The sequence below is a fragment of the Paramormyrops kingsleyae genome, chromosome 11, assembly GCF_048594095.1.
Source record: "Paramormyrops kingsleyae isolate MSU_618 chromosome 11, PKINGS_0.4, whole genome shotgun sequence".
Lineage (NCBI taxonomy): Eukaryota > Metazoa > Chordata > Actinopteri > Osteoglossiformes > Mormyridae > Paramormyrops > Paramormyrops kingsleyae.
In genome coordinates, this window is record NC_132807.1 from 3448491 (window position 1) to 3461630 (window position 13140).

The window sequence follows — 13140 nt, forward strand, 5'->3', positions numbered from 1 at the left end:
AACTTTCCAGTCACTCTTCCAAACCACACAATTCACATGGCCATCCCTGCAGGAGTCTCAGCCGAAGCTGCTGTGTGTGTGTGAGACTCGTCTCATACGTGATGTCACAGCCATGGAGACGTGCTGAAATGTGCCAAAGCCCCAGCTTCTGGGTTTGTCCCCCTTGACCCTTGCAGATAAATCTATCATATTTCAATGACCATAGTCCACACATCATTCCTCAGAAGCCTCCCTGTTCTTAGTGCCTGGTAGCCCCTTTAACTTTCTGAGGAGACCGAGCTAGCTCGCTCTCTCTCTCTCTCTCTCTCTCGCTCTCTCTCACTCTCGTTTCCTCAGTCTGCTTCACGGCCAAGTGTTTTGTGTTTTACTCGTCTTGTGGTTCCTTTACCACTATGTTTGACGGCATCTTAACTCCAGAGAATTTCATGAACATCTACGTCTTCTCAAACGGTGGCACATACATCCTGAAATTGGCACGTAAACTCCTGCTGACCAAAAGTATCCCCGATGGAAAAACAGGAAAAGGCTCCGTCCCTGCCCAGCCCTCCAGTTCTCCTCTCCCGTAGGCATCTCCTACCTTCTCTCCCGCTCCCCTCTCAGTGGAGGTGTTTAGGGGAGAAAAAGGCCCCGTGCACACTCACCAGCTCGTTCATTTTCAGCGCTCTCGTGTGTGTGTCAGTCCCGATGAATCAACAGCCCAGATTCAGCCTGGAACGAAAGGCCCCCGATCGGGGCACCTGGAAGAGAAGATCCCTCTGGACTCGGAGGAGGAGTCTTCAGCAAATCCTAATGCATTCTCCAGTTGCGTGATCTCACTGGGCAAGAATGAGAATGAGAATGTCCCACTGCCTTCACACCTCACCACTTCCAGCTTTTCCCCCCTCCCTCCGCCCCATTCCCGTTCCTTCATTCCCTTGCACTCACTCGTCCAACCTCCTCGTCTAGGGGGACGTTCGAACGTGCTGTAACCTTACACCTCCGAAGCTCAGGGTCTATTTCTGGCTACCGATTGGCCACAAGACCACTTCATATGCAAATGAGGCATAACCACGCCCCTTTCCAAGTCCATGTGGAATGTGGAGCGTGTCTCTACTGGGTCACACACTTACACCATTACAAAAACACACGCTAATCCTAACTGCTTCTTTCTGTTCTTCCCAAACTTTATATCAGCCCTCCACCAAAATTACGCTTAAAAATGCTGTTAACCAAAAAAAGAACAGATACAGACATAAAAGATAAAGGGTTTTCATTCCAATAAACAAGTCAGTGCATAGAAATTTGTTTCTTTGAGATGCATAAATTACCTAGAATGCTACTGCTGTCCCATCCCAGCCAAGCGGCTTATGGAAGAGGAGATGAACGCCCCCCTGTTCAGGGCACTGACTGAAAGCCCCCCCCCCCCCCCCATCCCTAATGTGTCACAGAGACAACTTGGTTACCCCAGAAACAGGTTTATGGGTTAACAGAAGCAGAACAGAATTCACTTACTGGATGCCTGTCTGGGCTATTCCCTGCCAATGTTACAAGAAGAACATTATTCACCAGCTGTATGTTTCATTTTAAAGAGGCAAAAAAACTGGTCAAGGTTAGGACATCTGTGTACAGAGGTGAATTAATATTAGGAAATGTATGTAAAATCCAGTGTAAAGCAATAAAATGATGAGAATCTTCTTTATACTCAGGCCATGGAAAGACAGTTAAAAGACCAGCAGACCTCATACAACCAGTACTCCCAGTTGTTAATGTAAGAGCCTGAAAAGAGTGACCCTGATTTGTTCTATCTTCACTGTTTGAGGGTAAAGCCAAGCTAATACACACACACACACACACACACACACACACACACACGCACTCTAACCCTATAATACCTGAATGAGCACAATCTCTATCTAGTTGCCTAGCAGTCAGTTAAGACCCTCCCTCGAAACTGAGGGCTGGGGGAAGGCAGAAAATAAAAATATATTTTAAAAGCACAGGTGTGTGTAACTCCAATGTCCCCCACCCAAGAGGAATCTGCACACTGAGATGCTTCACAGCGGAGAAAACAGATCGGCAGGTTTTCACACAAAAGAGAGATGAATGATGTTTCTGATCAGCTGTATCGATCACCCTCACTGACTCCCGGGACGGACACCCATTCTCACCCGTTCCAAAATACGCCAGAATCCAGCGCTTCTGTGCGAACTGGATTAATCTGAGCAGCCTCGTGGCTCCTTTCTCTAGACGCCGTCTGTTTGATTACTGGCAGAATACATCAATTGTTTTCAGAAAGCTCCGGAAATACCCTGAGATGACTGAGAGCTATTGAAGAGCACAAAGCAGCCCCACGTTTTAATTAAAGTTTGCTTCGCAATGAGGTTTCATCCTCAGCGAATCTGCTTCCCAGAGCGATTCTCCTCTGTGTACCTCTGTAATAAAATGATTAGTATTACTGGTGGGAGAAGCTAATGGAATATTCCATGTGAGAGAAAGGGGAGGGGGAGACTATGGGGGACTGTGTCCAAGAGGACTGCGGGGGGGCACACAGGGAAGGGGCACAGGGCTGACTACCAGGACGAGTAGGAGTCAAATCTTATTTCCAAACAATTTTGGTGTGATGGTGACTTTGAGAGAGACCCACAGCTCTCTAAACCATATAAGAAATCAAATGTCCCACCTGTCTGGTCTCTGAGTGAACACTTCAGATCTTTTTAAAGGATTTCACTTTTCATTTTTCAGATCTGTTTGACCATTAACGTAATTTGCTGCCCCAGAAGGACCAATCATTCGCCTCTTTGGATCAGCTGGGGACGGCAGCCGGATCGGCCAGGAGGCTGGGAGTTTGGCTGTGCTTCCTGGGGTCAGTGCGGTGGTATCCAAGCAGACGGAACCTCTGGGTTCACGCCCTAAAAGCAGCTGCATTGTCCGCTTTCGTGCATGTGTGTCGCTCACGGTGCTGTGACTCTATCAGCACAGCTGGTTAGTGGAGGAACAACACAAGCAGTGTGTGACCTTTGACCCCAGAGATGTCTGAGATACTGTCTAGAGCGAGAGCCATGTGGCTACCAGCTGGAAGCTTTCGGTAATGACACGTCGTTAAACGGATTAACGACAGAATCCTGCAACTCGGAATCGTTGAAGCCAAGAAAGTGCTCTGCTGGAGAGGCCGTCCTCACAACGGAGCTGCGGCAGCATCCACACGCACTGGCCAGCTCCGCTGACGGCCCTGCTGGACTTGCTTCGCTCACACTGACAGTACTAAACACCTACAAAACATGTGATAATTCCTAGACCAATGTTTCCCAATCTGGTGCTCGGGGACCCACAGACAGTCCACGTTTTTGTTCAGCTAGGAGGGAGCCAAAATGTGGACTGTCTGGTAGGGAACAAAATCATGGACCGACTGTGGGTCACCGAGGACTGGATTGGGAAACACTGTCCTAGACCATGTGCAGACATTTATAAAACATCTGACAATGCAATACAGAGAAATACACACATACTCCCATGGAAGAACCCTTCAATCCACACAGCCAAAGCAACACCGTTGGATTAACGAGCCAGCCCATAATTTCAAAGCTCATTCCTAGCCTGGCCACTAACAATTATGTACAAATTGGGGGGGGGGTTGTTACTGCAGTATGACACTTCCTGTTAGGTTAATTTTGTTGAGAGCACACATAGGTAAATAAACACAAACACATACACTGTTACATACTGTACAACATTATACACAAATGGATTAATTACAGTTATGGAAACATGGTCAAGCCCCATGCACCACAATGCTGTGAGCAGCCCTGGTCAGGAACTGGCTCTGTCACAAGCCCAACTCAGCTAGCATGCTCACAAAACCATGCCTGTCACCTGACCTACCTCTGACAAGGCTCCCTGCAAGCAGTCGAACATTCTACAGAACACCTGCGTGGGTGAGACGAGGCAGGTGAGAAGGAGAATTCCAGCAGGAACGAACCACACCTGAGCCACACACGACCTCTGCTAGTGCTTTTCCTCCCTCAGAGGAGCCAGTGTGGCCAAGGGTGCGACAGAAAGAGAGCCAGGTAGAGGTCGGTTGTGAAACCAACTCTTGTTTACACAAAAGTCCTCCACCTGTGAATAGTTCTCCTCCAAAGGTTAGTTAGGGAGGACCTCCTGGCTGCCTGCTCCTGGACCCACCCACCACAAAATGGGCACTGCATGCTGAAGCTCAGCCTGGACAGGAACACAAATCCAGACCATCCAAGTTTCTTCTGGAGTCAGTCAGGTATCAAGCAACCTCCGAGCTGGAGATAGAGTTGCATGGTAGGTCCCTGTTTGATTGACTGCATAATTCACATAAACAATGCGCATGCAGCATATGTAAGAGTCTTACCAACTTACTGCAGATATGCAGTATACACTCCTGTCCAAAGAAATGGGCCAAACCCAAACCGCAAAAAAATCAACTTTGGCCCATTTTTTTTACCCAGGAGTGTACATACACACTCAATTCACATATGGGGAATATACACTAACACATAGTCACATAGTATTCACTGTATAAACACAGAAACTAACATATGGTCTCCCAAACACATTCATGAGAATTTTCTTCATCCTTAAACATCGAGTCCTGTGGGGGTTCAGAAGACAAAGTCTAGGATTAGATTCTTTTCCTTTAAGAGGATCTAGTTAACTGGAAAAAATCTGTAACCTACACCAAACATAGTAACAACCACAATCACAGCTCATGCCCCTGTAATCCAGAACACTTGCGTATATAATGACTTGGTACGGAAGCATTACTTCAACATCTTCATTTCTGATCAACAAACCACTCCCAACCAATCGGCTGGGAGACAGCGTCTCTAGGCTGCCAATCACGTGTGTGCAGTCACGACAGCAAAATAAGAGAGCACCAATCGGCATAAGCAAGAGAGGGAACCACACCCCTTGGCTGAGATCCATGGAGATAGAGTTACAGGGTGATTAAGATGAACTATACAGAGCACACAGATTAAGTCAATTCAAATGACAGCATTGAATAAAGATATAATAGATGAATGATGTTTTCATAAATCGCTTGAAGTAAATGCACATCAACGCACAGATACTAACCAGTTGAGTGTTCCAGCTGTAATATGCAAACACTGCAGTACCACTGTTGGCCAGAAGGGGCAGATGGGTTGACAGATACTCCAGGCACCACCTGACCATCTTTTTGCAATTCCAGAGCATTCACCTCTCATATCCTCATCCGTCATTGGCGGGATTCCCCAACCACAGACCCACACAGTATTTTCCACCCCAAACTTCAGATGCATCTATGCCGCTTAGACTCAATCACCTCTCCCCACACCGCTAGATATAACCAGCCATATAATCCTGGTGTAATGTTCCGTATGCTGAGAATGCCATATACTACCGGAAAGTGCTCTTCCCGTTTGATCCCTGCCTTGGCTCTTGGCAGGCGTGTTACCTGATAGCAAGCTGTGACAGACACAGGCAGACGTGTCAGTGTCACTGGACCTTCTCCACCAAAGGCTCTCTGCTCTGGAAACCCGACACCCATGGAGATGATGCTAAGCTAAGCATAGCGATAGCCTTCAGGACACAGCTGCGTGTTACAAGCTCGGAAAAGGTCTTTCCTGCTGTAGCCTTCGGACGCCTCCTGGCTCCGAATAGTGACAGTACTTAGGCTAGTGTGAGCGGTAGGATCTGGGGCTTAAAATAAGCTGTGGCATCCACTGAATGGAAGAGGGCCTGCTATCAGACACACATAACCGGGATGCCTCACGTCCGAGGGGCACGCCGCACGCCAAAGTGCCGCATGCAGCCTCCGGGACCTTCCACAGAAGCTCGCACAGCTTTGGCGAGTGCAGTGCATCAGATGCCAATAATCCAGCAGAGCTGTAGCTCCCCCCCCCCCCCCCCCCATCACAAGATGGTCCAAAGCCTCCCGTTCCAGTCAGACAGAAGAAAAAAAAAAGAATGGAAAGAATTCACCTTAGTAGACAGTGGAACGAGGGAAGAACAGAGAATGTGGCTGCATGCACCAGCACTGTCAGTCCCTCTGAGGCTGTCCAGGCACGTCTCTGGGTCAGAACCACGGCTCATTTACTCCCAGGCCAAGTCAGGCTTCACAACTGCGGTCACACACCAAGTCAAAGTACCCTGGTCATATTAACCCTAAACTACATTCTGAGACTGAGCATGCCCAGTTCAGTCCCTGAGCTGCAGAGCCACTGAGCACGCTGAGTTCGGAGTTACTAAGCATGTTTATTCCAGATCATGAAGCCGAACTTCATTTGGTGCTTCAGGTGTGCCGATGTTCTATAATGCGCTGTGCTTCACTGCAGAAGTGGGAGCCCTGATAGTAATAATCTACTGCGGCTCATGAATACATTTCTATTGTTTTCATGTAAAGCAGCCTTTCCTTAGCTACCAATAAGAATGCAAGATGGAAGAAACCACTTCCATTTATAGGGTGGGTTTAAGCAGGGCCATCTAGGTGGATGTCGGAGGCACAAATCCTGGGCTAGGAGGAGGTATTGAAGGTGTAGGGCTTGTAGGTACAGGTTACTGTGCTCAATGAACGCCAGAAATGCTGTTGTTTATAAGCACCCTGAAGTCCCAACAGGGCCCCTGAATGATTGGCTGAGAAACTTAAAGGGGTTCTGGACAAAGGCTAAGGGGAATTACTCAGCAGGCATTAATCAGAGAAACAAAGAGATAGCTGTGTCCCTCCCTCCCTCCCTCCTATCAGTGTGCATCAATTACTGAGATGACCTGCTCGTTCGATCCTCCTGTGCACTTAAGTCTGCGTTCAAGTCTGTTTACCCAAGTCCGGTCATTGAAGTGTTATGACGTGTTCTCTGTGTTGCTGTGCCCTGCCTGCAATAAACCCCAGTTTCTGGATTCCCATCTACCTAACCCTGATTCCCGACTCCCTGCTCGTTCGTCCAGTGCACGGACATAACAGAAAATCACAATTACTTCCTCTGTCTGCCAGCGATGTTGGTGTCTGGGTCACACTGTTAGCGTGTAACAGACTCCCATGGAACACCACTGACACTGTGAGCTCAAGCTGTGAGCCCACAGTTTGTTTACAAGCCTACACTTTCTCAATGCAGTTCATTTTCAGGCTTTAGCTGTGAACAAGCCTTCTGGGTGCTGAACTGCACTCTGACTTGCTGAGGTAATTTGTTTGTACGGCAGAGTAGGTGATGTCATCTTCTGGGTGTTCTCATCTGGTAGACTGTGATCGTAATGTCTCATCTGGGGACCATTGGGTTGTTGGGTTCCCCGTCTGGAGACGAGTACCACTGGGTGGTTGAGTTCCCCGTCTGGAGACGAGTACCATTGGGTGCCCCATCTGGAGATAAGTACTACTGAATGGTTGGGTTCCCCATCTGAAGACGAGTACCATTGGGTGGTTGGGTTCCACATCTGGAGACTAGTACCATTGGGTGGTTGGGTTCCCCATCTGGAAATGAGTACCATTGGGTGGTTGGGTTCCCCATCTGGAAATGAGTACCATTGGGTGGTTGGGTTCCACATCTGGAGACTAGTACCATTGGGTGGTTGGGTTCCCCATCTGGAAATGAGTACCATTGGGTAGTTGGAATCCTTCACATTTTACCTCAATAGGTTGCAGTAAGAAGCACACACACGTGCCCATCACCAGCCTTGCTTTTTGTGTTTTGGTTTCATCTGTGGCCCACAGGTGTTCCTCATAAACCAAATGCCATTGTTTTTACGAACCACATGCAGTGCTGAACACAAGGTCTGTCACGTTTCTGAGCACAGCAGATGCACAGGGTTCGTATGGAACAAAGTAGTGATGGTGTAGGTATGGGCTTCTCTGTGCTATATGGACCTACAGCATGTCACTTAAAAATAACACACTTCTCAGGAGCAGCATGAAGGCAAAGGAAAGAGTCCTATAGTGTAGGAGCTGAGCAGTTTGAGAACAGGATCTGGCATCTGTGTGTTTGCAAGGGAAGCTTGTTGTTTGTTCTAGAGCTGGACAAAGCAGGATTCCTGTGGGACTCATGAAGCAGGAAAACAGGGTGGAGAGTCCTCTAAGAGGGGGTGTGTGTGAGTGGGGCGGGGGAGGGGGGGGCTGGGGAATATGAAATGGGCGGTGGGGTTGCTGTGCAATTTCCAAGTGGTAAGTGATCTCCAGAGGATAAAAGGAAGCTGGAAGCAGCATCACTGAAGCAGCGCTTCCAGAAAAGCCGCCTTTGTTGTCCGCAGATGAGATTCGCCCAGAGGTCGCTGTAATAAGGCAGTGCGCTCTTTCATTACATGTAGCAGTGGAATAAAATCCTCAAAATGGTGCAAATGAAACGGGCGTAGGTGCAGCGAGGTCAAGCCAACGGCTTGGCATGACCCGAGACTTCCTCTTGATGTTGTGTCGAGGTTCCTCATGTGTGACCGGAGGATGTGTGCTGGCTGCCTGGGCCAACCGACACAGACATAGTGACAATTAAAGCATAATTTACCCTGCATTAGCTGTGCAGACACTCTGGTGGGTGACATTTCAAACTTCACCCACTGATATAGGACCGGGTCATAACTACAGCGCCACCTGTGGGCGACAGTGAGCTGCAGAGAGCTTTGTGATGCACTAACATGCTGATTCCTGGCCAACACTGAAAACCAGGCAGCGGACAATTTCATCATGCGGGATTTCAGCTTGAAGGCTCAGAGGCTTCCGAGCACTTTTGCGGACCGATGCTCCACACTGCTACAGCCGCGGCCAGTCGGTACAGTGAATCCTTCTCTGGGGGCGTGGCAACGGATCGCAGCCATCTAATGGCACAGCTCCAGGAGTGAAATCTACAGCAGGAGAACCATCAAGCTAATAGGGCAGACTGGAGTGTCTACGATGAGCTCATTCATTCATTTACACAGCGCCTTTCTGCAGCCTGGCAGGGTGGGACGGATTCCAGGACAGCCTGTCACATGCGAGCATCCAGGGTGACATCACCATGGTGTGGCAGTGATGTCATCTCCCCCGACATCTCCTAGCTGATAGATGGGGGTGTGGGGAGGGGGGGTTAGCAAGGAAGGCCTCTATTTAATGATGAGTGTTTGAGGAACCGCTACCCTCGAAGCCTGCCTAAGATCTGTCAGTCACTCACTCACATGCAAACAAACACAAACATTCTGTATGAGTTTTGCACACTGTGGCTTAAGAAGCTGCAGATCCATTGGTGCTCAGAGGTCTTTGGGTCCAAGTAACCCCTGATATAAAATTATCTACCGTTCCCTGTTCAACAGTAAACGCAGGATAAGCTGAAAGCTGATCCCAAAGCCACAGGATGGCAGACTCAGAATAAAAAAAGAAATCTGACCCCCCCCAAACTTCAAGCCAACAATCCCTGTGCAGCAGAGACCCCACAGTGGGGCTCCCGTTCACCTGGAGTGTGGCCATCCCTGCTAGTCTAAAACAGCAAACGGAAACTGACACCAGCACTGGGAAGTGGAGGGATCAGTCTGAATTTCATGCTCTCCTCCAATAGCCCCACAAAATTCCCAACTAGTTTTACCAGTAAACTGGGCTGCCATGGTGATATAAGCAGAACAACCCAGAGAGAAGAGGCTGTGGGTAAAGCAAGAGCTGGCAGTGTCCGGTAGCTTGCAGGGGCATTCTGCACATGCTCCATGAGCACCGCCAGTACCGGCCAGGAGAAGAGCTGGCAAGCAGTCACAGCGGCATCCTAACAGCCGGAAAACTGAACACTGGAATGTCAGAAGAGTTCCAGGGAAGCTCAAAGCTCAAGGTCTGCATTGACCACAGTCTGGACACACACACAAACACACACACACACACACACTCATACTCAAGATGGACAGACATAATTCAGAAGCAGACAGCAGCACACAGGAAAGACAGAATTCAGAGCAAAAAAAACAGGAAGCAGAAGAGATCAGAGGCAACAAAGATATTGGAGACAGAGATCAGGAATGGAGAGGCACAATTCAGAAACAGAGAGCAGCAGACAGGAAAGATTGAATTCGGTACGGAAAAGCAGGGTGCAGTAAAGATCAGAGACAGCTTAAGAGATTAGAGATCAGCAGTGGAACGCCAAAGTTCAGCAGACAGGAAAGACAGAATTCAAAGGCAGAGAGCTGCAAGGATCAGCGAAGTGAAAAAGCACTCCCTTCCAACAGAGTTCAGCGCAGTCTCAGAGACCTGAGGCAGAGATCAGCAGAGAGGAAAAGCATTTCAGCTAATCAAAAATCAACAGAAGAACTAATGGTTCTGCTAGAGTGTACTGACATTTGTTTTTATGTTTCGATGTTTACATGCGTTTGTCTACGCATGTGTGTGTGCGTCTTTGTGTACATGGCTACACACTTGGTCATGTCCACAAATCCACAAAAGACTTGCAGATGAATTCAACTCATCTCAAAAAAAAACAAAGGGTCTCTTATCACCAGCTGGCCTTCTTCCAGCATGACATCAGCACCAACAGAGACTGGAGGGTCAAGACAAGGACACAGGGCGTTAGCAGTCTTACATGACCCATGTCATTAGAATTTTGCCTGTTGCCTTTTCACACCATTTTTCCTGAAGCAGTTCAGTAACTGGGGCTCCCCCACCAGTCTGTTCGATCAAGTCACATCCTGTACTGTTTTGCTGCTTGCACACAGGCAGAATGTGCAGTCTCCACAAATGCGGATGCTGTGCCGGATTCCAACCTGGGGGGAGTGGCACCCTATCCAGGAGGAACCTGACAGACACAGACCCTGAGACCAGACCCCCCTGTTCGCTCAAATCAGCTGCCACAAATAACTACGCAAAGTGCCACATCCCCCAGGGCTAGTAAGAGATTCAAGCACAGACCGAATGAAGACTGAATGAAGCATCAGTTACCCCAAGCACAAGGACAAGCCTTCATCTGTCTGACCTGCTGTGAAAGTCTCCTAAATGTATTAATTTAGTGCTCGAGTCAAGAGTGGCATGCGTATGGTGAGACTGGTTCCCCAGACAGAACTTCCCAGTCTGGGGTTCCTAATCTGGGATTCGTGAGGTCATCCCAAAACCTCTGGTCTGAATGCTTTGGTTATGTTTTTTTGTGCTGGAACTTCACAGAGAAATCCAGGAGAGCCGACAATCAAGGCTTAATATAAAGCCTGTTCTAGCAAGCCATGATATGAGCCTGAAGAAAGAAATACCAGGAGATACAGGCGTACGCTGGTCAGGTGCACACATGCTTCTCGTTCAGCTAACTGACATAGAGTAACTTGATCTTTAAAATACATGGGGGCCATCATTTTTGGTGCACCAGCATCCTAGGCCAATTCGGTTCTACCAGCATCAGGGCAGCTCTGGAAGTGTCATGTTGACTGTGGTTCCAAGTCCGCTGTGAGGGAACCACACTGCCATGGGATATGATTATAAATCCAGGGTAAGGCAAAAACATTTACTAAATCTGATTCTGCACTATAGGGAAATAATCAAAGGACTGGCTGGCAGCTGGGAGATATTTCAGAAACTTGTGTAAAGAAGGTAGCTGATTAAAGTCTCAAGCCGCGTATCGCTCTTGCACTCCCAATACAATGCTATCGTTATTAATATGAATACTGCAATAATGAAAGCAATAGTATATATAGAGAGAGATGTGCTCTTTGTGTTAAAACCGGTTCTACACAAACCAGCTGCTTCTCAGGAACCCGACATTTGGTTTTATCGCTGAAACCGCGAGGATGTCCGATTTGAGCATAAGCGCGGTACCGAAGCTGGACATCACCGCGGTCCTCCACACTGTTAAGTTGCGTACTTGTCTGCACTCCAGTTCATTCATAAATAACAGAAAACGAGTAGAAACCCATAACACTGGGCCAGACATCCGCTTTCAAACATGTTCTGGCCAAGCATTGTAGTTACCTTCTCTAATCCTATAAAAGGGCTAATTGGGAAATCTAAGTCTTACTTACTGGGACAGACATCTTAAGGGGTCTTGATTTTAAAGTCTGCGTTGTGGGAACTGGAGCAGTTCTTCGCGTTTTAGCTGAAATCCGCCGTTTTCTGGATCATTAAACTCCTGTACCCTTTTCTATTCCATGTCTTTCCTACTGTGCATTCAAAAGGAATCCAAGTTTGTTATCCCAGTAGGTCTCAGCGTAAGAAATCTTTTCCGGGCACCACGACCAGTTCTAATATGCATGCATTAAAGTCCCACACAGGTATGCACGGTATATTTCCAGGGCCACGGATTCTTCCTCCTGGTAATTAGTGTCAAGCACGTCTAGATTTTGCAATAATCAGTAGCCTCTGCACGAACGCCTGCCGACATCAGCTGCCTTGGCTCGGCGATCCTGCAGCTTCTTCAGTGCCGCTCGGCTGCAGAGCTGCACGATGCAAACTGCGCTCCGGCTGCGGAATGCGAGTCTCACTTAAAGGGGACGCCTTAAAGGGAAGGGACTAGAACCTTTTCTGTCGGCTCGCAGAACTGGCATCTCGGGGTCGACCTTTAGTATCGTGAATTACCCAAGCATATCATGAAGAAACAACCATCGAAGCAGCACATGAGCTCATTTTCGATCTTCATAATCAACATGCGAATTAATATTAATAACTAAAACAAAAGGACTTCATATCAAAAGTAATTTAAAAGTGATTTGTGTTGTTGCCCAAAAACAAGGAACGAAGTATAGTGGATTTCCTGTGTGGTTTTTCATGCCTTTATATTAAATACATACTAGCTGAAAATTCTTATAAGCTAACACATTTTGTATGTTACAACACAAGCATCATCACAAGCACAAGCTTCACTGAATCATTTTTCCCAGTCTGCGATTGCGGTGCGGTTCATTCTGGGATAAATTCCCTCTGTGGAGAATGATCTGTCAATGCTTCATTCCACTGATGATGGCTGTGTCTGTGAATGATTGAGTCACGTGTTGGACAGTTGGACATCCCTGTTTGTGCCAGGAGTCTGTGTGTAGAGTCTGACAAACACAGGAAAATTGGAAGGAGCTATACCATGTGGCACACACACACACACACACACACACACACATACAGACACACACACACACACACATACAGACACACACACACATACAGACACACACACACACACGCACACACACACACACACACACACACACACACATGTTTGTTATCATATCTTTGTGGTGACTCTCCATTCATTTCAATGG

The 13140-nt window shown here is 47.8% G+C and overlaps 1 protein-coding gene across 5 annotated transcripts in view; it reads right to left on the reverse strand.

The window, feature by feature from the left end:
• LOC111859378 (breast cancer anti-estrogen resistance protein 1-like) overlaps positions 1 to 12326 on the reverse strand; it is a 28411-nt gene extending 16085 nt beyond the window's left edge. For 3 of the 5 annotated variants that reach the window (XM_023841980.2, XM_023841979.2, XM_023841976.2), the window contains exons 1-2: positions 11914 to 12326; positions 3859 to 3903 (exon numbers count right to left, since the gene is read on the reverse strand). In XM_023841980.2, coding sequence (XP_023697748.1) covers positions 3859 to 3903; positions 11914 to 11925 — 57 coding nt within the window. In that variant the 5' untranslated portion in view covers positions 11926 to 12326. Of the gene's footprint in view, positions 1 to 641; positions 1319 to 3858; positions 3904 to 11913 lie in introns of those variants that run through there. The other 2 variants (XM_023841978.2, XM_023841977.2) reach the window with 2 other exon arrangements.
• Between the last annotated feature and the right edge of the window lie 814 nt (positions 12327 to 13140).